Genomic DNA, 26,981 nt, shown 5'->3' with positions numbered 1-26,981 from the left:
ACTCACCCTTCCCTGCCACAAAAAAGAAGTTGGGGGGACAAGGGAGGGTGGAAGGGGGGCGGCGGGGGGAGGGGCCGTGTCACCTCGCGGCGCCCGCGTGCCGTGTCCAAGCGTGAGCCTGACCGCGGTTCCGCACCGTCCCTCTCCCTCCTCTCTCTCCCCTCTCTCCTCTCTCCCCCTCTCTCTTCTCTCTCTCTCCCTCTCCCCCTCTCTCTCCCCCTCCCCTCTCCCCCTCTCTCTCCCCCTCTCTCCCCCTCTCTCCCCCCTCTCTCCCCCTCTCTCCCCCCTCCCTCTCCCCCTCCCTCTCCCCCTCTCTCCTCTCCCTCTCTCCCCCCTCTCCCCCCTCTCTCCCCTCTCTCCCCTCTCTCTCCTCTCTCTCCTCTCTGGACAGGACGAAGACGGCGTCCGACTGCGCCACGGGGCCCAAGTAGACAGCAGCGGCATGAGTGCGATGCCCCAAGCAGCTCTCGATGAAGGAGGGCACCGCCAGCGCCTTCCCCTCTCTGGCTGTCGTCATCGCCGCCATCTTCCTGGGCTTTTTCTTGGGTAAATTTATCCTGTAGGGGAAGGAGGGTGGAATCATACAACTACCATCCCCCCCCCCCTCCCACTCCTCCCCTCTCCCACCCCACCCACCACTTCCCCATCCCACACCTGAATGCTGCAGTCTTGATAATGATGATAATAATAACTCCCCATTACTCAACTATAATTGCGCATCATATCCAGTTCTTGCCTTTTAAATAGATCTGACGTGTCACACGTTACGGACCCCAGGATTTGCGGGAGTTTTTTTTACGTGCATGGGTGAGCGGATGGGACGGGGGGAGCGAGCAAGCGAGCATTTTGTGGGGCGGCCTCTGGTTGGTGTCGTGGGCAGCAGCGGAAGAAGATAAATCTTGTCGTTTAAAAAAACTAAAAACACCCTATAAACGTACGAAAGGAAAACCCCCTTCTTGACGGAACTGGCGGGCTGGGTCTGGCGGATGCGAACCACCGAGGCGTTGGGCTGGGTGCTGTAACGCTAAAACGCCGAGGTGCCATCGGTGTGCGACGCAGGCAGCCGGGGCTGTAGAATGCATAACCCCCCCCGCCCCCCCCTCCGCCCCTTGCATTTTAAAGCCTCTACATTTCAGTTGGGTGTGGACGGTGTTTGCTATAGCCGACGTTCAGAAACATTGAAAGATTATCTCGTGCATATAGTGGAGAGAGGCGCTGTGCAAAAAAGAAAATGGTTAACCCCCACCCCGCCCCTACCCCCCCTCCCTCCCTCCCTCCCAACCCACCCCGCGGTCCTCCATAAAGATCCGCGTTATGTAAAATGTATTTAATTATACGGTGGACAGTGGGTGCACGCGCACACACACACACATGCAAAACTGTGGCTGACAAAGGCGTCTTTTAATCCATCCTGGTGAATAATTGTAAAGGAGGAAAGCAAGATCGACAACAACAACAAGAACGACGACAAGGCGTGCGTAGGAATCGATTAGCAAAGTAAAGTCCGAACGAATCTCCAGATGCGACGAAAAATCATCGCAAAAAGAAATGATCACGGACGATAAATCCAGTTCCAGGACGGATCTTGAATGTTTAAAAAAGCAGAGAAAGAAAGTAGTGAAATTTGTGCTGGTGTGCTATCGACCTTTTCTGACCACAGTGCTGTATTTCCATTGTGCCACTGCTTTAGTGGTTATAGCAGATTAGTGATACGGAAAATAACACACAATATTTGCCTGTTCTTCTGACAGTCTTTTTTCCTGTGGTGATTTTACACTTCTGTCATGTAGTTTGAATGTCTTACCCATAAAAAAAACCCATCTCTGACTGTAACTTGCTTGTAGTAATCAAAAACGGCTTGAAATTTCACCATGGTGAGCACATTGGTCCTTGCTAAATTATATATATGGGGAAAAAATAAAACTTAAGTTTTGCTTTTTAGTTCGAGCCTTACACAGCTAAACTTTAGTAAGGGCAGTTTAAGAACATAAGATGAGCTTTTACTGCGTTTTCAGTTTTAGTGCAGCATGTTTGTATCAAGATATTTTGTCCAAGAGTTGGTGTTTTCTTTACGTGTTAATTCATCTTGTGGTTTGATGACTCAAGAGGAATAAACAGTACTGTATGTTCACGCGCACGCGCACAGTGGATCTCGTGCAGACCGAACTCGCGCCGTTTGTCCACGTCCCCCCCGAGAGGCAGGGCCGCCGGGTCGGCGGCGAAACGCCGATCGTCGCCGATCGCCGCGGCAAAACGGCGATCGCCCCACCACCGTGGTGAAACGGCGATTGTCTTCGCCACGGCGAAACGGCGAACGCCCCACCATCGCGGCGAAACGGCGATCGCCCCACCACCGTGGTAAAACGGCGATCGCCCCACCACCGTGGTGAAACGGCGATTGTCTCCGCCGTGGTGAAACGGCGATCGCCCCCACCACCGTGGTGAAACGGCGATTGTCTCCGCCGTGGTGAAACGGCGATCGCCCCACCACCGTGGTGAAACGGCACTTCACCGCCGCGGCAGCAAAACAGCACGCCACCGCGGCCACAGGTCATCGTCGCCGTCCTCGTAATTGTCCTCCTTGTCCGTCTCGCCCCCTCGCTTGCAAATCGACCAGGGTACTCGTGGATTGACACAGACTGACACGCAGATGCCCTCCCTACTGCCCTACCGTGCCCCCCATCACCCCCTTTTTTTTTGCAAGTGCATGAATGCCCTTCGGGTGTTTAATTGGGTTGGATGGTGAAATGACCTCACATTGACGATAGATATTTAACGACTACCAGTATATTATGGGCACTTTACAATTCGTAGGATTGTGCTGTTCAAATAAAAACAACTCAAACGTGACCGTTTCCGCATTCAGGATTCACTGGATCCTCGGAACTGGAGCCCCCCAAAGGTCAGACGTGATGCAAACCCTTGGTGGGGGCTCACCGCGCTTGCCTGGCGAGCGAGCGTGGGGGGGCCGGGTTGGAAGGGCGGGGGGTAGTTTTAATATTCTCATCCGAGTATCTCTCGTCGTGTTTCAGTGTTACCCCCCCCCCCTTCGCCTGGGGTATTTTATTTTGGGCACGATGTCAATACGTTGCGCTCCACGTGCCGGGAACGAAGCCCCCCCCCCCCCCCCGCTCCACCAGCACCTACCGGGAGCGAAACGTCGGGTGTCCGTGCCGAAACACTTTTGGCGACGCAGCCCGCGACAGCACAACCGCGGAAACCTTCGCACGCGCAGGAATATTTCTCACTAAACCATGCCATGGGTCGTCTGGGAGTACGTGTGGCATATGACGACTGCTCGCCACAGGCGTATCGCAAGAGGTCTTGTCCTAGATGTGCTCCCGGAATGTTCTCGGGGTCGGGCCGATTGGCACAGAGACGCAGCTGAAATCCAAGCCCTGATTGTGGCCCACTTGATAAGATCAGGATTTGCATTTATAGGCCCAGCACTACCACCTATTAAAGTCTCTCCTCGGCAACTCGCAACGACCTCGCATCACATCTCACCCGCGGCCTGGCCAAGGGGAGCCCCCACCGCCCATTGGCAGCTGTCCCTGTGCAGCGCAGGGTGTACCCAGCGAGGACGTGGAGCCGGGGTGACTCGCAAGGGCCGGTGGTGGATGTGGCTCTGAAGGGTCTCCTCGTGAGTTCTCGGTCTGGCTCCCCCTCGCCATGCTGCACGCAGCTGGGAGTCCCACCGCAACTTGCGACGCTCGTAAGGCGTCGCTGCCACGACTTGATATTGTCAGCACGCACCCCACGCGGTGCGTCTTGAGGTGCCCCGCAACGAGAGACGTCTGTGCCTAAGCAGCACAGCGGCAGTTGTACACACTCGCCCATCCGCCAACTGACTCGCTCAGCCACTTACCCACTCGCTCACCCACTCGCCCACCCGCTTAGCCACTCGCCCACCCACTCAGCCACTCGCTTACCCACTCGCCCAACCACTTAGCCACTTGCCCGCCCACTTGCCCACTCGCCCACCCGCTTACCCACTCGCCCACCCGCTTAGCCACTCGCCCGCCCGCTTAGCCACTCGCCCACCCGCTTGCCCGCTCGCTCGCCCGCTTACCCACTCGCCCGCCCGCTTGCCCACTCGCCCGCTCACCCACTCGCCCACCCACTCACCCACTCGCCCACCCACTCACCCACTCGTCCACCCACTTACTCGCCCACCCACTTACCCACTCGCCCACCCACTTACTCGCCCACCCACTTACCCACTCGCCCACCCACTTACCCACTCGTCCACCCACTTACTCGCCCACCCACTTACCCACTCGTCCACCCACTTCTCCACACTCGCCCACCCACTTACACACTCGCCCGCCCACTTACTCGCCCACCCACTTACTCACCCACCCACTTACTCGCCCACCCACTTACCCACTCGCCCACCCACTTACCCACTCGCCCACCCACTTACTCGCCCACCCACTTAGTCACCCGCCCACTTATCCACTCGCCCACCCGCTTACCCACTCGCCCACCCACTTGCCCACCGCTTGCTATTCATACGATGCCTTCCATGCAGAACACATTGAGACGGAATCGAGGTAGGGAACCCCCAGTGACGGCTCTCTCTGGGACAAGGTGACTGCAGCAGTGATGGCGACCAGACCGGGGGGGGGGGGTGCTTCATCCAGCAGAGGATAGACCATGTCCGATTATTTCAGGCAGTGCCACCCAGGGGTTCGTGAAGGTCCGGGGCCACGGGGCAGTGCCACGTGGGTCTCGGGGGGGGGGGGGGGGCCTGCGCGCTACGGTGGCTAGGAGATGTTAACTACCTCGCCTGGTACACAGGAGGTCGTGGGTTCGATCCCGACCCTGACGCCTGCTGCTGTATATTTGGAGTTTGCGTCTCTCTCTCATCATCATCACGGTGGCTAGGAGATGTTAACTACCTCGCCTGGTGTACAGGAGGTCGTGGGTTCAATCCCGACCCCGACACCTGTACACTATATTTGCATGTTCTCTCCGGGTCGTCCGCTGTTTCGCTGCACGTTTAGAATCAACATCGCGCGTTTAGAGCATTTGGCTGCTGTATATTCCCACGTGATGATGATGATGAGCCACTTCGTTGAGCTGTCATTTGTGGCCAGGTCGCTTCTGAAAAAGCTACGTAGCTCAGTGGGCCTTTCCCTGGTAGAACAAAAAATAGTTTTGTTTGCTGTGCTACAATCAGTGCACAATATTGCTACGTGGCTTCCCAATTAAGTAATTTGCGAGTAATCAAATTTAGACCGCGCCACCTGCACACGCGTCCTATTTTATTGTTTTAAATGATGGCCCAGGATTTTAAACGTCCGTTGTGAAGCAGATCGCGTGTGCGTTATTCTATTTTACAGTTGACACCTGTGGTTAATACACCTGGAGTAGTAGTCGTGGTATTAACCAGGGCAGTTGCTGTGCTCAACCCGCAATACTCTGCAGCAAGCAGCGGCGAGCATGCTGTGGTTCGGCCATGCATTATAGTTCAGTTTCAATGTAAGAGCAGTGGTGCGGTTTGCGTTGTTTAATGTTGGAACAAACAAGGGATCAGAGATCCCAGTTCTTGTGGCTCAAACAACAACAACCGCCATTCGCCACTAATTGACGGTGACGTCACCACGACGCTTGTGCCAGGCTATGTGCACTTTAAGGCCACGTGAAGTGTTGAACGCCCGCTGGCAGGTCACTGGGCAGACCCAGGTGCCACGGGTCGACTGACTGAGATGACCGGCCGATGCACCACCTGTGCCCCCTACTGTGCCAACTTGCTGTGCTTTAGCCACCTGGCGCTCCGCTCGTTGTTGTGAGCGTCGCTCCTCCGCCCTCCGTTGTTGCTGGAGGGCGACTGCCTCCAACTGCCCAGTAGCGTCCTTCACGAGCCTCCTCCACTGAGGCCGATCTTGACACCGCTGGTACCAGTCATCGGCAAGTCCACTCAGCTCCACGTCCTCCTGTACCACATCACTCCATCTCTTCTCTAGCCCGTGGCTCAAAAGGAGGGGGTGGTGGTGGTGGTGGGGGGGGTGCCCACGGATGAAGGTCACGTGGCGCCACGTTCTGTGCCAGCTCCATATAAGGAGTAGCGCCTGCCACGTGGCTCGGACACGCCCGCTGCGTGACGTCATCATTTAAATGCCAATCTCGCCCCGCCCTCTCGCCCCCCCCGCCCCGCACGTGGTTTGGAGATGGGGAGTCTGGGTAAGTGACGCCAACGCCGCCGGATTTCTTGTGGGCGAAATTATATATTGATTCATATTCTTAGGTTTTTTTCGGTAAAGTCACGTGGGTAAAAAATTAAAATTAATAAAATTAATTGATACAGCTATCGTGCTGTGGCAGTTCCACCTTGAAGACGGAAGCTTGTGTTGCCTCCGAAACGTCGTGATTTTTATTTTATTTTTTATTTTACTTTTATTAATTTTTTACCTACGTGACTTTACCGGAAAAAAAACCTTAAAATATGAATCCTTGCAGTCACGAAAGCTTCAAATCTAGAAATATATATTGATTTCTTTGACACGCCCGGAGAGGGCCAGCGACAAACAGCGTTCGTCGTCGTGGTCGTTGTTGCAGTCGAGGTGTCAGAGCGAAGGCGTCTCCCAGAATGTGGGTGGGGGACGTCGCAGGGGCTTGTGAGCTGAAAGAGACGAAGGGGATGCGATTGCCAAGCTGGGAGGAGCAGTGCGAGGGGATGAAAGCCAGCGAGAAAATATTAACCCGTAAAAACAAAGTTTTTCACTATAAATCCTTTATATGCCTGGCATCTGGGCGGCTAGAGTCCTCTCGTCCTCTGGCTTGAGATGGCTGCCACCTATGGGTCAGATGATTGTCTGGCAGCATTAAACAATTGGTAATTAAATATTTTTAAAAAATTCCCTAAACAGTGTAAAATTTTGGAAACATTTTTTCACGAACATGCATTGTCACGCACAACGAGTCTGTGTGCAAAATGTCAGCTCGATTGGATCACGGGAAGTGGGTTAAAAAACGACCGAAAGATTTGCACGGTCCTAAGCAAGCAAGCGAACTTAATATAAAGGATTTAAAACAAATGTGTGAGCCTGCAGTGTGGTCCAGATGTCTTGTGACCCCCCCCCCCCATGTAATGATTTAAAATGGAATATTTGTAAGTAAGGTTTATTTAAGACAGAAATGAATATACAAATAGGGAAAAACAATGTTAGGGGTCAATTTGGGGGTTACATCCGGACCACCTCTGTACAGTGTGGTTTGAGTGTGTGTGTGTATGATTGTGTGCTGTGACCTACAGTGTGGTGAGTGGGAGTGTGGGTGAGTGTTGTGAGTGCCTGTGTGTGTTGTGAGTGCCTGTGTGTTGTGGCCTGAAGTGTGGCGAGTGGGTGGGTGTGTGTGTGGGTGATTGTGAGTGCCTCTGTGTTATGGCCTGCAGTGTGGTGAGTGGGTGGGTGTGTGTGAGTGCCTGTGTGTTATGGCCTGCAGTGTGGTGAGTGGGTGGGTGTGTGTGAGTGCCTGTGTGTTGTGGCTTGCAGTGTGGTGAGTGTGCCTGTGTGTTGTGGCCTACAGTGTGGTGAGTGGGTGGGTGTGTGGGTGATTGTGAGTGCCTGTGTGTTGTGGCCTGAAAAGTGCGGTGGTTTCACGCAGTCTGGATGAGATGGAGGAATCTGGTCAAACAGTTTCCTACAACGTGGGCGAAAACAAAAAAAACCTAAAGAACGAGTTAAGTTGACCGCAATAGCAACAGCCGTGGTTGTTGTACCAGTGGACGATGGGATAAGGAGGCGGCTGATCGTGAGTGGCCCAGAGTGAGGCGGCAAGCTCTGGACCATCAACTAGCCCCGCTCGCTCGTCTCGGATGAGGCCCGAACTGGTTTGCCGCATTCCAAACACGGCAACTATTTGAACTTTGGCCGAGTTTCGTTGGTCGTGCGCTGTCGCATTTTTTTCGTCTTTTCGTCCAAAGCAACAAGCAGCCTCGCCCACTCGATTGTAATGAAATATGAGAATGGTTTGTGTAACCATTTATGGCAGTAAAACAAGTTGTGTTACGATGTTCAAACACAAAGCAGAAACCTCTTGCGAGGAATCGTGTCTGCATGCTTGTGGCGAACATGCAAACAAAATACACGCTCTGGTGGGTATATGGTGCATTGTCTTTGAAACTGATTGGTCCACATAAGAGACAGCTTTCAGACGCTGTCTCCCCGACAGACCTGGTCTTCACCTGAGGACGGCTGCTTGCGTTGTGGCCGAAACGTCGTGAGACTTATTTTATTATGTTTAATTGTTATTATTTTATTATTTCCCTTCTACGTGATGACTTTACCGAAAGAACCAAGAAGAAGAGACAGCTTTCTTTATAGAGCCTCGTCTCAAACAGAGGTCCCGTGATCAATCGAAATTGTTTAATCGGGCCATTTTCAATCCACCACTGGATGAAAGCCCGTCCCAAGCCACCGTCTTAACGCGCCGAGCTCCTGGCACGCGTGCACCTCGGACCCCCCCCATCACCCCCCCACCACCCCCCCACCACCCCCCCTACCCCTCCCATCCCCCCCACCCCCCCTACCCCTCCCACCCCCCCACACCGCTCCGTGTGTGTGTAACAGACACCGACTGCTCCGTGCGACGTCTGCTTGCTCATTCATTCTCACTCTCATCACCGAACCCTCCCCCCCCATATTTTCCCATAAGCCCTTATTTAAAAACCGATTCCCCACGGTTGGTGAGGGATTACTAAATAGCTCTAGATTTGAAGCTTTCGTGACTGCAAGGATTCATACTCTTAGGTTTTTTTCGGTAAAGTCAAGTAGGTAAAAAAGAAAATTAAAAATTTATGAAAGTAATAATAGAAATAAAATAAAATTACTAAAAGTAATAATAGAAATAAAATCAAAATCACGACGTTTCGGAGGCAACACAAGTCTCCGTCATCAGGTGGAACCGCCACAGCTACATTTACTGTATCAAGTGATACAGTAAATCTAGTGATACAGTAAATTTTAGCTGTGACGGTCCCACCTGATGACGGAGACTTGTGTTGCCTCCGAAACGTCGTGATTTTTATTATTTTATTTCTATTATTCCTTTTATTAATTTTTAATTTTATTTTTTTACCTACGTGACTTTACCGAAAACAACCTAAGAGTATTACTAAATAGCTCAGTTGGCCTCACCTGGTAAAATATAATTTTTTTAGTTAATAGCGGTGGTGCTTGCTTATTCATTCTCCCTCTTTTCCCTCCCCTCTCATCACCCCCCCCCCCCTATTTTACCAGAGGCCCTGTACTGAACTAACCGCGGATTTTGGCTACCACGGCCTTATCCAGGGATCTCACCCCCACGGTTAGTGAGGGATTACTAAATATCTCAGTGGGCTTTACCTGCTCAAATATATTGTTTTAGTTTATAGCGATGGTGCTTGCTTATTCATTCTCCCGTTCTTCACTACCCTCTCATCATCACCTACCCCTTCTATTTTCCCAGAGGCCCTGTACTGAACCAACCACAGATTTGCCTACCACTGCCTTATCCAGAAACCTCACCCCTCCCCCCCCTGGTTGGGGAGGGATTACTACAAAGATCTGCGGTGGCTCAGTGGACCTTACCCAGGACAATCTTTTTTTATCCTTTATATTAAGTTCGCTTGCTTGCTTGCGCGCTTACGACCGTGCAAATCTTTCGGTCGTTTTATAACCCACTTCCCGTGATCCAATCGAGCTGACATTTTGCACACAGACTCGTTGTGCGTGACAATTCATTTTCGTGAAAATTTTTTTCCAAAATTTTACACTGTTTAGGGAAATTTTTTTAAATATTTAATTACCAATTGCTTAATGGTGGCAGGCAATCATCTGACCCATAGGTGGCAGCCATCTCAAGCCAGAGGACGAGAGGACTCTAGCCGCCACGCATATAAAGGATTTAGTGAAAAACTTTGTTTTTACGGGTTAATTTTTTAATTTATAGCGTTCACCTAAAACCCTAAAAAGCAACATTTTTTGAGAGCCGCATTTTTGTGTGCCAGTTTTTCATCCTTCCCCCCCCCCCCCATATCTCTGACGAGCACGGTTTGGCCGCGTACGGTGCTAAAGACACAAGTTCAACACACGCACAACTCATTGTAAGACCTCCTTTGCCAGTAGCAATATAAATAGGTTTTTACCCTTTCAACTGGCAACGCACCATCAGAGAGATGGTGCGTCGTCTTTGAGTTGTGCGCCTTTTGGCGTCATCTGGTCCAACACCATGTGAGACTAGGCTCGAAGAAAAGCTGTCTCGGGTGTGGACCAATCAATTTCATTATCAGAGTTGTGTTTTTGTTTGCATTTTGACCGTAAGTGTTGTGGTTAATGCAAACATGATCCCTTGTATAAAGGCGTCAGTTTTGTTGCCAGTTAAAAGGGTAAAAACCCTATGACTACAAGCACAACTCATCCCCGACATCTCGGCGCCGTCATTCTTTCTCTGCTGCCCGGCGCTCTTTCCCAATGCCGATCGTCTTGAGCCAGAGGTCGCAACCGGGTACCCGATACCCGTACCCTACCCGATACCCGGCTACCCATACCCGGCCAGGTACGGGGTAGCCGTTTGCGACCCTGGTGCGGCCGGGTACGGGTAGGCCGTGAGTCACTGGTGAGTAACCGTTTGTCACTCATTTCCCAACGTCTTGTCTCTTCTCACAATTCAAGTTCCTAGAATCAACCCACCCGCGCCTGCAACATGGCTTCATCACAGAGGTCGCAATCAGGTACCCGATACCCGTACCCTACCCGGCCGGGTACGGACGGGTACGGGTACCCGTTTGCGACCCTGGTGCGGCCGGGTACGGGTAAGGAATCAAAACCCGTTTGTGACCTCTGTCTTGAGCTCTTCCGCCGATTTGTCCATCTTGGGGACGTCCACGTCCACTGCAACCCTTCCCGCTCTCTTGTTCCACACCTTTTCTCTTCCCTCCCCTCTCATGATCATCCTCTAATCCCTGACACCTCGACTCTCTCTCTCTTCCACCACTTCTCCGTCGGGTGTGCCACGGGTGAAATTTGTTATCTCAACTACGGGCGTGCAGTTTCAACACGCGCGCGCGCGCACGCACACACGAAAAACGACAGCTTACATTGGCAAGAGCGCACGCCTGTAATAATTTATTGGTAAGCCAAGGAACTAGGGCTCCCAGGAGCCTTGCATCAGGTCCAGTATTCAAGCCGACAGTGTCACAATGTTTAGAAAGACCCATAAATACAAAAAAATAAATACTGCATCTTAAAATGGTATTAAGGGTCTACGACTCCGCGACTTACAAAAACAGAATACGGAGTGGTTCCCTAGATCGAGCGCAGTGATGCAGAGAGCGAGGCCCTGTTACAGATCGAGGTTATAAGGGCAAAGCTTTTAATGTCTCAATGATTTTTTTTCCTTCGTTTTGGCCGTTAGACCAACTGGAGTGGGTGGGTGGGCTGGCTGGCAACGTGAAGAGCCGAGGCCACAGGCATTGCTTCGTCATAAAAGCCGTTTGATTTCAGCGGCCGCCCTGGTTAACGCTGTGCGTGTGTATCAACCGCAATAATCCCGCGGCGGTCGTGACGTTCTCAAGAGTGTAGAGGTCACGCTTGTCCTGGCACCGTGCTACGGATTTGAAACTCGGGTCAGAAAAATTGCCGAATTGGGATAAAACCACGAAGCGACGTGGCCTTCTACTGGCAGACGATGCTACGCGCCTGAGAAACATCGGACCTTCATGATGGCCTTCGTGCACTTAGCATGGCGGCGACTGCCACGTGCACGCTAATGCTTCCATTGTGGGGAAAAAAAAAAAAAGGTAAACTGGATGCGGTTGTGCCGGTTTTCTTGAAATATTTTTCCCGGGTCGCTGACCTCGACAGCCACGGCTGAATTGAATCCCTGCCACGGGAGTTCTTTACACGAGGGGGTTCTCACTCAGTACTACACCTTGAGTGGGGGGGGGGTGTATGGAGTGGGGTCTCACCCCAGCTCTGCAGGCGACCGCTGCCGAAGCCGCGGCACCATTGCCCTGTCCCGAACTTTGAACTTTGAACCGGGAAGCTCTCTGCATCACCGCCGTGTGCACGCAGGCACGCGCGCCCCTCCCCAGCTCGGTTGCGTGAACCCTTGGCGCATGAGCTTGACAGCCAAGTGCTACTTCACAATCACTGGCGTCGACATTGTAAGTCCTTGCTAGGGCTGGCGGTCTCGTCGCTGCCGACGACGACCTGCGGACGTTCACTATCAAGCCTTGGGGCATGACCCCGTGTGGATTTTTTTTGTTCATTTCTTTTAACAACGGATGAAAGACCGGAGCTCACACTCCCTCGCAGGTCGTCGCCGACGACGACTCGGCTCACACTTGGTGGCAAGGACGTCGGACGCCAAATAAAATCGGTTGCGTAAAAATGATCCCACCCTCGATGTCGGGTTCTGTAAAACACGGCGCGGTTCCAATCTTATCCGGGGGCGCGTCCACCAGCACGCAAACGACGGTATGGCCACGGGGCACCGCCATGTCTTTCCGACGTCCCCCGTCGCGCTCCACGCGCTGGGGAGATTCTTCGGGGGTCAATTCAATAATTTGTGCTCCCCGAAGACGCTCCCCCCCTCCCGCCCAGCACGTGAGGCTCCCCGAGCTAATTTAGAATCTCCCAACGAACACAAAATAAATAGCCCACACAACCATGTAACACGATGTGGGGACGGGGTCAAACATCCCAACGCTGAACAAAAATTACCCCCAACTACTCGGTTAGGATGACACGCAGCAGCAGCAGAATCAGCATCGTGGCCCCTTGTGTGGAAACTCAGCAGGACCCCCCCCCACCCCTTTTGAATAAAGAACATTGAGAATTCTGCGAGGACTTTTGCGGGCGCACACACGCACACACACGCACGCACACACACACACACACGCACGCACACACACGTGCACACACGCACACACACGCACACACGCACACACACGCACACACGCACGCACACACACGCACACACACACGCGCACACACGCACGTGCACACGCAGCGTGGCGGCGAGACCGGCACAACGCGGGAGAGTTGCGCGGCACGACCGAGAAATCCTCCGCAGCGTTTCCCTGCACCGACGTTCCAATTCGGTTGTCAAGTTCATGGCCGGAGACCGCACAGAGCGCGCGGGGGGGGGGGGGCGCTTTTAGCACAAAGGGGGGGCAGCATTTAACGTAAACGCTGCCCCGCCCCGGTCAATGATTTCGTTGTGTCGATGGCAAACACAATCGCTACTCATAACAGCCTCTCCGTATTCGCCACGGTTGTTTGGCGTGGGGCCGGGATTCTCGGCGCACGTGACGGCGCGTGGCGCGTGTTGTGTGTTGTGTGTGTTGAAGCGTGGCAATCGGTGCCAAGTCGTATGGCAAACAGGATTCCGAGCAATGAGAGCAACGTGCGGCGGTGTCGAAGAGCCGTGCGCCAAGTAGTGTGGTAAACAGTGCGCCGGCTGGCATGGTAAACAGTGCGCCGGCTGGCTTTGACGCACGTGGCGGCGTGGCGCGGTGAAAGTGCTGGTGGTGCGGCGCTCGCGGTGGGAACGGCTCCGACACCACACGCGCGCCGCCACCCTATCGAGTCACCGCCTCATCGGCGTACAACCGTGCCGGCTACGGCTTTGACGCCACGCCAATCGCACCACGCACCGTGCCGGCGACCGCCTCGAAGCCGCGTGCCGCGCCGAGCCGGGCCGGGCGCTCGCGGGAAAAACTTTGCCGTGGGCGTGGGGGCTCGCTGTGGCCGGCGCCGTGAGCCTAGAAGGAGGTCCCGGTGGCTGCGGCCGCCCCGGAGATGGCGCTCTTGAGCTCGTGCATGCTGCCGCACGCCGTCACCGCCAGCTCCTCGATCTCCACGTTGATCTTGCCGATGACCCACTCCATCGCCTCGCGGCCCTGCGAGACGCACGCCGTCGACACGCACACACACACGCGCACGCACGCACACACGAACGCACACACACACCGCCATCACCACGGCGGCGGCCACCCCACACGGCAAGGCGTTAGCAACAGGCGGTCTCTGTGGGTTTCGCACGTGTGTTTGCGCGCGTTTGTCTTGCATGTACGCGCGAGTGACAGCGAATGCGTGCAGGCGTATGTGCGTGCGTGCGTGTCTCGCGCGTGCGAGTTTGTGCGTGCGTGCGTGCGTGCGTGCGTGCCATCTCCGCCCCCACCTAACAACTCGCGCGCGCGCACGCGGGGGTCGTAATCGTTTCAAGGCGGTTGTTGTTAGGCGCTCGCCAATCGCCGGCAGCGCCACGCAGCAGCCAGCGCTTTCAACCGCTTTGAACCGGACACGGACGCCTGGTTACGCACACGTGCAAACCGTGCTTTTAACCGTTTTAACACTTTGTTGGAGTATTGAGTCATAATGATAATCATTAGGGAGGGAGGGAGGGGGGGTAACATTACCCCCCAAAACCCTCCCTCCGCCCCCCCTCCCTCCTGCTTCCCTCCCACCCCAGCGATTCGCCAATTTGTCCAGATTCGATTCCGAGTTAACGTTGAGGTGGACGCGGGCAGCTCGTTAAGAGAGACCACATTCAGACTGCACCAGTCGGGGAACGTCAGCGACACCTTCCTAAAGGTGATGGTGAAGCAATCACTCCCGGGAAAAGGTGGGGGCGGGGAGGGTTGGTTGGTGGTTGGTGGTTGGGGGGCAGGTGTAATTCTGGGTATCGGCGAAGGTGGCGGTGACAAGATGGAGGAGGCCACATGGGTGGGACACTGGACAAGGCAAGAGCTCGGCACAGGGTTCACTGGGCACATGCGGGAGAGGAACGCCTCTTCTTTCCACCGTCACTTCCAAGCCGTGCCGGCACGGGGCCATCACGGCAAGGGGTGGTTTTTCCACTGCCGAGGCGAACCGAGCCGAACAGGCCTTGCGGGAAGTCCAAATCAGACTCGTGGCTGGGCACGGACAGCGTGTGCGCTGTCTGCGACGCTGGTGGCACGGTTCGGCTACGGCAGTGGAAAAACGGCGCCGGTGCCGAACGAGCCACACCGGGCACTGGCTCGGCATGGCACCGGCGTGGTTCGGTTGTGCGGTGGAAAGAAAGAAAAAAAACGAGGTGAACGGTGGAGCATTGCGGAAGGAAGCTTCATGCACATCCATAGAAACAGGGCCCCGCCTCCAGCAGTCAATGGCGAGATGTTTATTTTATTTAACTTTTATTAATTTTAATTTTTTTATATACGTGACTTCACCGAAAAAACCTAAGAATATGAGATGTTAACTACCTCGCCTGGTATGCAGGAGGTCGTGGGTTTGATCCCGACCCTGATGACGCCTGCTACTGTATATTTTGAGTTTGCGTCTCTCTCTCTCTCTCTCATCATCATCACGGTGGCTAGGAGATGTTAACTACCTCGCCTGGTATGCAGGAGGTCGCGGAGTTTACATGTTCTCCCCATGGTATTTTCTCCGGGCCCTCCCATTTTCCCCTCCAGATTTAGAAACGTACGTTTAAAGTGTTTGGCTGCTGTAAATTTCCACGTGACAAGCCACTTTGTTGAGCAATCATTTGTGATAGCCAGGTGGCTTCTGAAAAAGAGCAATTTAGCTCAGTGGTGGCCTTTACCTGGTAAAATAAAATAAAAAATAGTTAATAGATATTATTCAACAGATCCCCCAGGGATTAATCACGTCAGCCGGGTGTGTCACGGGTCGGCGAGCATGAGTTTTTCCTTACCCAGCACACCACATCCAGAACAAGCTCTCACTATGGCTGCGGCCACCACTTACGAATTAAGCGCGCCACCGACCGGTAATCTATGTGTGACCCGACAAAAAATTGTCGGCGAGCAAATTGAAACCAACAGATTTACACATTGAGGTCCGAACACTCGGGTCGAGAGACCCATCGATTGACACGGCCTAAATCTCCGCCAAGTCTGTGCGGACAACAGTTCCGCAGCCGGCACACCTGCCGCAGTACGCCTACTCGTCCAGTTAGCCCAGGGGTCGGCAACTAAAATAACAAGAAGAGCCATTTCTTTCCAATTCGGTACAAAATTCAGTATTTCAAGAGCCGCAATGCATCTGAGTACATACTGTACTCACGTACATATCGTCAAGAAGCAGCCCGTAAAGAGCCGCATGCGGCTCCGGAGCCGTAGGTTGCCGACCCCTGAGTTAGTCTGTCAACGACCTGGCGCAACGATTCAGTTGAGACAAACTAAGCCCCGAGACCATCACAAGAAAGCATGGAAGGGTGGCAGCGACACCGCAGACAGAGCAACTGACCGAACCTTCTGCCCGCACGCACACACTGCACACACCACACACGCTACAACACACGCGCGCGCACGCTACAACACACACGCGCGCACGTGCGTGCAATAACTACAGCGGCGGTGGCATGGCGAACGATGGAAGCGATGCCCAGTGTGCGTACAGGAGACAAGAGTCGTTACCCCATCAGCGAGTAACAGCCGCAGGGAATAGCGATGTGGCTAACTAACGGCAGGGCCTGCATTGTGTATTGTCCACTCAATAGCGTCCCACCCCTGCGGAGACAGGACAGCGGCCCCGCGCCGGTTATCGGACGATCGCCGTCGCGACGCGCTCGCTCACTCGTCACACTGCAGTAGACGGTCGGCAAAAATTCACGACGAGTGTTGATGGGCGGCGGCGGCGGCGGCCGCGGCGTTTCACCTTTTTGGCGTTTGCCGAGATGGTGCTGGCCATGAGTCCTTCCAGGTAGCTGCCTAAGCTCACGCCCTTGACGGAGATGATGGCTTCCTGCACGAGCATCGTCCTGCACGCGCGCACAGAGCACACGCACGCGTGTATAACGACAACAACGGGCGTTCGCCACTCAGTGGCGGTGACGTCACCACGACGCTTGTGCCAAGCTAGTTGGACTTTTTGAGACCACCTGAAGTGTCGAAGGCCCCCGCTGGCAGGAGGTATAGCACACACAGCAAGTACACAAAGCAAGCAGCACACATATAAACAAAGCAGACAGCGCGCACACAGTACGCGCACAGCACACGCACAGCAATTGCACAGTACACATGCAGCACACATGACAGTACAGCACACACGTGTACAACGCACATATACAAGCCAAGCAGCACACACATTGTGCATAAGCAGCCCAGTGCAGCGCAGTAAACAAAGCAGACAGCGCACACACAGTACGCGCACAGCACACGTACAGCACAGCAATTGCACAGTACACATGCAGCACACACGACAGTACAGCACACACGTGTACAACGCACATATACAAGCCAAGCAGCCCAGTGCAGTGCAGTAAACAAAGCAGACAGCGCGCACACAGTACGCACACAGCACAGCAATTGCACAGTACACGTGCAGCACACACAACAGTACAGCGCACACGGTACGAGCAGTGCACGCTCGTAGCATAGAGAAAGCGCAGGCCGCAGGCCGGGCTTACTTCTCGGCATCGTCAGGGTGCGGCTTGTACACGAGGCGCTCGTCCACCGACACGAGGTTTGTGAGCGTGATCTGCGGAACGGCAGCAACGACAACACAAATACAACTATGAGACATCTCCTTTACCAGTGGCAAAATATAGTGGTAGGTTTTTACCCTTTAAACTGGTACAAAACTGACACCTTTATGCAAGGCATCATCGTCTTGGTTCTTTTGGTAAAGTCACGTAGAAGGAAAATAATAAAGTAATAAAAATTAAACATAATAAAATAATTCTCACGACGTTTCGGCCACAACGCAAGCAGCCGTCTTCAGGTGGACAGACCTGTTCTCCACCTGAAGACGGCTGCTTGCTTGAGAATTATTTTATTATGTTTTATTTTTATAATTTTATTATTTTCCTTCTACGTGACTTTACCGAAAGAACCAAGACGATGAATCCCTGCAGTCACGAAAGCTTTAAATCGAAAAATACAAGGCATCATGTTTGCAATAACTGCAACACAAGCAGCCAAAATGCAAACAAAAAGAAACAACTCTGATAATGGTAATGACAGTGCATATCATTACCATTATCAGAGTTGTTTCTTTTTGTTTGCATTTTCACTGCTTGTGTTGCGGTTATTGCAAACATGATGCCTTGTATAAAGGTGTCAGTTTTGTACCAGTTGAAAGGGTAAAAACCTACTACTAGAACAAATATCAACCATTTTTTTTTTGAGCAGAAAAAAACCCACCGAGCTGTACAGCTCTTTTTCAGAAGCAACCCGGCCACAAATGATAGCTCAACGAAGTGGCTAGTCACGTGGAAATGCATAGCAGCAGAATACCCTAAAAGCGTGACGTTGATTCTAAATGTGGAGGGAAAAAGCGGAGGACCCGGAGAAAAACCCACGCGACGACAGAGAGAGAGAGACACGCAAACTCCAAATATACAGCAGCAGGCGTCAGGGTTGGGATCGAACCCACGCGGTCTTGTATACCAGGCGAGGTAGTTAACATCTCCTAGCCACCGTGATGATGATGAGAGAGAGACACGCAAACTCCAAATATACAGCAGCAGGTGTCAGGGTTGGGATCGAACCCACGCGGTCTTGTATACCAGGCGAGGTAGTTAACATCTCCTAGCCACCGTGATGATGATGAGAGAGAGACACGCAAACTCCAAATATACAGCAGCAGGTGTCAGGGTTGGGATCGAACCCACGCGGTCTTGTATACCAGGCGAGGTAGTTAACATCTCCTAGCCACCGTGATGATGATGAGAGAGAGACACGCAAACTCCAAATATACAGCAGCAGGCGTCAGGGTTGGGATCGAACCCACGCGGTCTTGTATACCAGGCGAGGTAGTTAACATCTCCTAGCCACCGTGATGATGATGAGAGAGAGACACGCAAACTCCAAATATACAGCAGCAGGCGTCAGGGTTGGGATCGAACCCACGCGGTCTTGTATACCAGGCGAAGGAGATCACTACTCGCCACAACCCGTCGGCTTACACACTACGGACCCCGGTACTGCTGTGTTCACAAGCATATCGGTGGGTTTAATTCTGTATCTCTGGGATGTACGTCCTGGACCAGTTTAGCGATTGTTTTTTTTTACATAAATGTAAAACCGTGAAAACATTTTCATGAATGAATCTATTTTCGTTTTAGATGTGACATAATTAACATTTAATATTGAAAACTCAATTTGTTACGTGATCGATTGCTTTCGCCGATGTGATTTTCTCCCTCGGAAGTGTTTAGCCGACCGACACTAATCGATCTTCTCGGTTCTTTCGGTAAAGTCACGTAGAAGGGAAATAATAAAAATACAACATAATAAAATAGTTCTCACGACGTTTCGGCCACAACGCAAGCAGCCGTCCTCAGGTGAAGAACAGGTCTTTCCGTCTGAATTCATTCAGATGCTGTCTTTCCGACTGAATTCATTCAGACGCTGTCTTTCCGACAGACCTGTTCTTCACCTGAGGACGGCTGCTTGCGTTGTGGCCGAAACGTTGCGAGAAATATTTTATTACTTTTATTATTATTTTTTTTATTTCCCTTCTACGTGACTTTACCGAAAGAACCAAGAAGATGAATCTCTGCAGTCACGAAAGCTTTAAATCGACAATCGAGTTTCAATAAACACTGTTCCCACCGCTGTGATGGGAGATGATTTGAAAAACTCACGTTTGTTGACTTTAACTCCATCGTCCTCTGGGTTGGGTTCACGATCGAATGTTCCTTGACGTAGGTTTTGGTTCTGCCCGTTCCTAAGAGCTGCAAAACAACAACACGTACGCTCACACTCCCGCTCAATCGATTCACCACAAGGCTAGCGCCAGGCTAGGTGCACTTTCAATCTGTCGCATGTAAGCGTGGAAGCCTCTCGCTGCTGGCAGGGGGTCACGGGACAGACCCAGCGGGTGCCGTGGGGTCGACTGACTGAGATGACCGGCAGATGCACCACGTGTGCCCCACTACTGTGCAACTTGCTGTGTTTTTAGTCGCCCAGTGCTCCGCTCGTTGTTGTGACCGTCGCTGCTCCGCCCTCCGCTATTGCTGAAGGGTGACTGCCTCCGGCCTGCCCAACAGCGTCCTTCACGAGCCTCCTACACAGAGGCCAATCTTGACACAAGAATCCGATCACAAGATTGTGATCGGATTCCGCGCGCGCACGCACGCGACGTGTACGCACGCATCTCACGTGACGTGTACACACGCACGAGACGTGTACACACGCATCTCACGCGACGTGTACACACGCATATCACGTGACGTGTACGTGTACACACGCATCTCACACGACGTGTACACACGCATCTCACACGGCGTGTACACACGCACCTCACGCGACGTGTACGCACACACCTCACGCGACGTGTACGCACGCACCTCACGCGACGTGTACGCACGCACCTCACGCGACGTGTACACACGCATCTCACGCGACGTGTACACACGCATCTCACGCGACGTGTACACACGCATCTCACGCGACGTGTACACACGCACACGACGTGTACACACGCATCTCACGCGACGTGTACACACGCATCTCACGCGACGTGTACACACGCATCTCACGCGACGTGTACACACGCATCTCACGCGATGTGTACACACGCACACGACGTGTACACACGCATCTCACGCGACGTGTACACACGCATCTTACGTGACGTGTACACACGCACGCCACGTGTACACACGCATCTCACGTGATGTGTACACACGCACGTGACGTGTACGCACGGACTCACACACAACGTGTACGCACGCACCTCACGCGACGTGTACGCACGCACCTCACGCGACGTGTACGCACGCACCTCACGCGACGTGTACACACGCATCTCACGCGACGGGTACACACGCATCTCACGCGACGTGTACACACGCACACGACGTGTACACACGCATCTCACGCGACGTGTACACACGCATCTCACGCGACGTGTACACACGCATCTCACGCGACGTGTACACACGCATCTCACGCGATGTGTACACACGCACACGACGTGTACACACGCATCTCACGCGACGTGTACACACGCACACGACGTGTACACACGCATCTCACGCGATGTGTACACACGCACGCCACGTGTACACACGCATCTCACGTGATGTGTACACACGCACGTGACGTGTACGCACGGACTCACACACAACGTGTACACACGCACGCGACGTGCACACACACGCATCTCTCACGCGCCGTGTACGTACGGATCTCACGAGGCTGGGCAGGCCCCACTCGGTGCTGAGCAGGCGATGCGAGTGGAGCTGCCCGGCCGCGTCCACGTGCCGCCCCACCACGTCCACCCCCACCACGCTCGGGTTCATCGGGTTGGGGTACTTGCGCATCGCCGCCTGCGTCACCGTCTCCCACGGGTGGCTGCTCACACAAAGACAAAGATCACCCGTGTAGCTTCGACAGACCGTTGGGGCAAGTGCTGTTAGCGAGCGGCACCGATGAAGGCCGGAACGGCACACGAGAGGGTGGGTGGCCAGAACCACGCCCGACCGCCTTTGTCTCCCCAGTGGCGATGTTTACACACCGCGCCAGGTACTCATTGTGAGGCCGAGTCTACCTAGGGGAGGCCCAGGACTGACTCAGAATAACCGTCACTGTGGTGTTTGGCCGTGAGCGGGAATCGAACTGGGGTCGCCGGGTTCGTCGTGCAGCGAGCGGCACCGATGAAGGCCGGCACACGAGGGGGTGGCTCGAATGACTACCCCCTGGTGTGCCGTGCCGGCCTTCATAGGCCTCATTTGGTTAAAATGTTCGCCGCTGTTAATTGTGGCAAGCGGGAATCGAACTCAAGTTGCCGGGTTCGTACAGCAGTGCGCTTACCACTGCACCATCGCGTGTCCTCACACACACACGGAGACAGACTCGCACATGTACACACACAGGCATGCACAGAGGCGCGTACAAATACAAAGATCCCCCGTGTAGCCTTAACAGACTGTTGGGGCAAGCGCTGCTAGCGAGCACCTACCAAGGCCGGCACGGCTCACGAGGGGGTGGCGATGTTTACACGCCGCACTAGGCACAGTACTCATTTCAGGCTGAGTCGACCTAGGGGAGGCCCAGGACCGGTTCAGATAATAATCGCCGCCGGTGTCGGCCGTGAGCGGGAGTTGAACCCGTGCGGCCGGGGTTCGTAGCGCTAACCGCTGCGCCATCGCTCCCCTACCCGCCGCACACACAGCCCCGCATGTGCACGCACACAGCCAGGTCAGGGACAATGATGGTGGGGGGAGGAGGGGGAGGGGGGACAGACAAGTAGGGGGGGAGGTGAGGGGGGTGGTGTCGTAATGGGAGAGGGCACAAGGGGTGGACATTCGATGAGGGTGAGGGGGGGGGCAAGGGAGAAGTGGGGGGGGTGTATGTGGGGGGGGGGGGGTGCGTTGCGACCTTGGGGTGACCCTGTCCGCTTTTGACCCCTCGGCCCCTCCCTCCATCCTCCCATTTACCCCTCCCCCCCCGCCTCCTCCACGCCTTAAGACACCGGACCCAATCCTCTAAGCCGCAACCGATTCGATTCGCTGACACGCAACGCGTTTCGATTCGAGGATCGATGCCTTCACAAAAACGACCCCGAAGCGCATGCTGCCGAGGTCAAATGAGGGCCTGCGCACAATGTTCCCACAACGTTGTGGGAACGTTGTGGGAACGTTGTTGAAAGGACAAAAAAAAAATAGGCGACGCTTCGGTCAATGGGCCTCCAGTAATAAAACAAAAACCCGCACAACAAATTTCTCAAGATTTTTCTTAAAGATTTTTTTTTGTGTTAGATCGCGTAAATATATAAATGTGTCGTTAAACCCGCCACCACCCGACACGGCCAATGAGTAAAGGTACAGCACCGGCCCGCTGTGTTGGGAGAATGAATCCACATTTACAATTTGCTCTACGCCATCTAACCCAACAAACTAAACCTACATTTTGGAAATTGCTCGCGACGGGCCTAACGTGTTAAACTGACGTTCGTCAAGAACACAATCGACGGGCGACGTTTCGGTCAATGGCCCTCCTTCAGTTCCCTGCGTCAGCTTTGCGTAACACGATTCAAAGGAATCGACGGCGATCGATTACCACAGAACGATTCGATGTCAACGACCGCATCGTGTCCCGGTGATTTAACGATTACGGTGGGTGAGCGGTGAATCGACGCAAACGATTCCTGTCACATCCGGCCGCAACGCCGCATTGCTTGCGGCGTTCAAACACCTTAGACTCGTCGCTATCGTGATTATTATTGTGGTTGTCGTTACTGCCGAGTGCACGGAACGGTTGCCACGAGAAGCCGCTACAACTAAAATTAAAAAAATGTAATGGAGGAATCGATTCAGTTTGAGGCGGAATCGACGGCGGGCGATGGCGCGCGAGTGATTGCGTCACTTTCCGTTACGCAACACCGGGGGGGGGGGGGCCCAGGGCGCGTGGGGACTTTGAAGCCCCCGGGAGAGACACTTTGGACCCCTACAGGACCCCTATAGACCCCCTACAGGACCCCATATAGACCCCCTACAGGACCCCTATAGACCCCCTACAGGACCCCTACAGGACCCTATAGACCCCCTACAGGACCCCCTATAGACCCCCTATAGACCCCTATAGACCCCCTACAAGACGCCTATAGACCCCCCCCTACCTCACAGATCACCTACACACCCCGTGGGGACACATACACACAGACCCACGTGTAGCCCGTCACAGACTGTAGGGGCAAGTGCTGTTAGCGAGTAGCGCCTATGAAGGCCGGTGGGGGGGTGGGTGGCCAACACCACCCCCGGCCGCCTTTGTCTCCCCAGTGGCGATGTTTACACACCGCACACCAGCTGCACACCAGCTGCACATTCGAGACCGAGTCGACCTAGGGGCGGCCCAGAACCGGTTCAGGCCGCCGTGAGCGGGAATCGAACTCTGGTCGCCGGCTCCTCACATAGCCTGTTAAGACGTACTTAGACCCGTGCAAGATAACCATCCAGGGCTTCCTACAATCCTCGTGAAGACCCCCACAGAGTTAGTCCCTTCCCCCCACGTGTACACCCCCAGTCAGGACCCCGTCTCAAGGGGGTGTTTATGATCCCCTCACTTGAATATCGCTGCTTGAACCATCGTTAGACGTGACCCACCCACACAAATCCCCTATTAACGTCAGACCAGTGCACATCACTTTGCATATCCACCTGGGAAGTTCGTCATGTCCCTGTACAGAAGTCATCCATATACTGTACCTCCTATGTACCCCAATAGCCTCCCTATAGCCCCCTCAATTGCACGCGTATCCCAATAGAGCCCTGATATCCCCTATATATATACACCCCTACAAACCCGTCACCTGGACCGTTATAGAATCCCGTTTGACCCCTGTCCTACAAAGGCTTCTGTAAATAAAATAATTGTAACGCAATACCACAACAACTTAACACGTACACCCCCTCCCCCCCATGCAACCACCCTCTTACAGGCGGCAGCGTGTACATCGCGTTCGCGAGAACATTCCACGCGAATCTCCCTGTGGACAGAGTTGGCGGGCGTTGGATCCTCATCACCCCCCTACGAGACCCCTACAGGACCCTGACCCCCGATTTAGTTGAACACCCCCCCAGTGTTAGACCCCCTACGAGACCCCTGACCCCCGACTCACGTGAACACACAAACCGCAGTGTTAGCCCCCTATGAGACCCATGCCCCCCCCGACTCACTTGAACACACACCTCAGAGTAAGCCCCCTACTAGACTCCTATAGAACCCCTGTAAGGCCCCCTATTAGACCCATGCCCCCCACGACTCACTTGAACACACACCTCAGAGTAAGCCCCCTACTAGACCCCTATAGAACCCCTGTAAAGCCCCCTATTAGACCCATGCCCCCCACGACTCACGTGAACACACACCTCAGAGTAAGCCCCCTACGAGAACCCTATAGAACCCCTTTAAGACCCCCTATTAGACCCTTGCCCCCCACGACTCACTTGAACACACACCTCAGAGTAAGCCCCCTACTAGAACCCTATAGAACCCCTTTAAGACCCCCTATTAGACCCTTGCCCCCCACGACTCACTTGAACACACACCCAGAGTAAGCCCCCTACGAGACCCCAATAGAACCCCTGTAAGGCCCCCTACGAGACCCATGCCCCCCCCGACTCACTTGAACACACACCCAGAGTAAGCCCCCTACGAGACCCCAATAGAACCCCTGTAAGGCCCCCTACGAGACCCATGCCCCCCGCGACTCACTTGAACACACACCCAGAGTAAGCCCCTACCAGACCCCTATAGGACTCAAGTAAGGCCCCCTACGAGACCCCTGTAAGACCCCCTATTAGACCCCTGCCCCCTCCCAACTCACTTGAACACACACCTCAGTGTTAGCCCCCTACAAGACCCCTACAGAACCCCTTTAAGACCCCCTATTAGACCCTTGCCCCCCGCGACTCACTTGAACACATGTTCCGAGGTCCAGATCTTCATGGCGTCGCGGCTTCTTCTCCCGGCGTAGAGAGGGAGTGGGGGGGGGTGGAGGGGCGGGGGGGGCCGCGCGCGCTTCCGCGGCACGTGACCTCGCGTCAAGGAGACAGCCGGCCCGCCAATGGGAAGAGTCAACGAGTGGCCACGTGACGAGCGGGTGGCAGGAGTGGGTGGGGGAGGGGGGCGAATGAGGGGGGAGGGGCGAACGAAGGGGGGTGACGTCACGCAATTGGAATGTGCCTCGTGATGCACCCCCCCCCGCCAGTGACGTCACGCCAACACGCACTCACACAAATGACCCTGGCGGGCAGGGGTCACTGCGGCAATGGGAGACCAGGGAGACCCGAACACGTTAATTTCGTTACTCTACCACGTTACTTTCGTTACTATGTCACGTTACTTCGGTTCATTTTAAACGATATTTCAGCTACTCTGACGCGTTACGTTCGTTACTCTACCACCTTACTTTCCATACTCTACCACGTTACTTCGGATTATTTTAAACTATATTTCCGCGACTCTGACGCGTTACTTTCGTTACTCTATCACGTTACTTTCGTAACTCTACCACGTTACTTTCCATACTCTACCACGTTACTTCGGATTATTTTAAACGGTATTTCCTCTACTATGACGCGTTACTTTCGTTACTCTACCGCGTTACTTTCGTTACTCTACCACGTTACTTTCCATACTCTGCCACGTTACTTCGGATTATTTTAAACGGTATTTCCGCTACTCTATCACGTTACTTTCGTTACTCTACCACGTTACTTTCCATACTCTACCACGTTACTTTCCATACTCTACCACGATACTTCGACTGCTGACAGTTGTATTTGGGAGTATTTAATATTTATTTGGTGTTCTTTTAGTCTCATGCTGATCAATCGTCCTGTGGGCCCAACATAGCATTTACTGCAAGTGCAGTTAATCCTGTACACACCTTCTGTTGATAGCTTCGTTAATACATCTTTTGCACCAGATATTAATTTCTGTATTTTATGTACCGTGCCAAATCTGACTCGGATGTTTTGTTTTTCCCAACATCTGCCTAGTTTATCAGTTACTCCCGCAATGTACAGTATTTTTTATCGTTTTAATTACTTGGGCAGTTAATTTGCAGCGCTTCTTTAACATGTTTAATTTCACTTCTCAGACTGTCACCATCTGACACTTTCTTAGTCCGATGAATGAGCGTCTTGATAAGAGCAGATTTCTATGCCGGGTGATGGTGTGACTTTGCATTCAGATAGGCATCAGTATGAGTTTTCTTTCAGTAAACGCTGTGTTATTTTACCATTTTGACCCCATCTGAGCAGAATATCCAGAAATGGTAGAGTTCTGTCAGCTTCCACTTCCATGGTGAACTGGATGGATGGGTTTTGCGAGTTGAGATAATTTAGAAATTCGTTAAGTGTATCTTTGCCGTGTGGCCAGACCACCAATGTGTCATCCACATATCTAAACCAAGCAGAGGGTTTTAGTGTTGTGCTTGAAGCTATTGCTTTTGTTTCAAAATCTTCCATGTACAAATTCGCTATCTCAGGAGACAAAGGAGAGCCCATTGCTGCTCCTTCCTTTTGTT

At 53.4% G+C, this 26,981-nt stretch overlaps 2 protein-coding genes across 3 annotated transcripts in view; one reads left to right on the top strand and one right to left on the bottom strand.

Annotated features, from left to right (window-relative positions):
• The window catches only part of LOC144949638 (vesicle-associated membrane protein-associated protein B-like), an 18,387-nt gene extending 15,536 nt beyond the window's left edge, over nucleotides 1-2,851 (top strand). The window contains 2 exon segments of the mRNA XM_078879620.1: nucleotides 392-484; nucleotides 486-2,851. Of these exon segments, the coding sequence (XP_078735746.1) occupies nucleotides 392-484; nucleotides 486-563 (171 nt within the window). The 3' untranslated portion in view covers nucleotides 564-2,851.
• Nucleotides 2,852-11,089: 8,238 nt separating this feature from the next.
• Nucleotides 11,090-25,459, bottom strand: LOC144949637 (PRELI domain containing protein 3B-like). Of its 2 annotated transcripts, XM_078879619.1 has the most exons (7): nucleotides 25,365-25,459; nucleotides 21,133-21,301; nucleotides 19,588-19,677; nucleotides 17,407-17,477; nucleotides 16,656-16,758; nucleotides 16,415-16,507; nucleotides 13,802-13,891 (listed from the first exon to the last, which is right to left on the bottom strand). In XM_078879619.1, exons 1-6 carry the CDS (start codon nucleotides 25,394-25,396, stop codon nucleotides 16,454-16,456), a joined length of 519 nt encoding a protein of 172 aa, XP_078735745.1. In that variant the 5' UTR covers nucleotides 25,397-25,459; the 3' UTR covers nucleotides 13,802-13,891; nucleotides 16,415-16,453. The 2 variants fall into 2 exon arrangements, with proteins under 2 accessions (XP_078735744.1, XP_078735745.1); XM_078879618.1 differs by lacking the exon at nucleotides 16,415-16,507 and having other exon boundaries at nucleotides 11,090-13,891; nucleotides 25,365-25,458.
• Between the last annotated feature and the right edge of the window lie 1,522 nt (nucleotides 25,460-26,981).

Source organism: Lampetra fluviatilis, chromosome 54, assembly GCF_964198595.1.
Source record: "Lampetra fluviatilis chromosome 54, kcLamFluv1.1, whole genome shotgun sequence".
Classification (NCBI taxonomy): domain Eukaryota; kingdom Metazoa; phylum Chordata; class Hyperoartia; order Petromyzontiformes; family Petromyzontidae; genus Lampetra; species Lampetra fluviatilis.
The sequence above is the reverse complement of the archived record's forward strand: the minus strand, read 5'-3'. Positions and strand labels throughout refer to the sequence as shown.

What these genes read in the sequence shown, in the direction of transcription:
- LOC144949637 (XM_078879618.1), bottom strand. Translation starts at nt 25,396, where the DNA reads ATGAAGATCTGGACCTCGGAACATGTGTTCAA. An exon ending in ACCTCGGAACATGTGTTCAA is followed by an intron (nt 21,302 to 25,364) that starts GTGAGTCGCGGG and finishes TTGTGTGAGCAG; the next exon opens with CCACCCGTGGGAGACGGTGA. An exon ending in TGGAGTTAAAGTCAACAAAC is followed by an intron (nt 17,478 to 19,587) that starts GTGAGTTTTTCA and finishes GCCGTTCCGCAG; the next exon opens with ATCACGCTCACAAACCTCGT.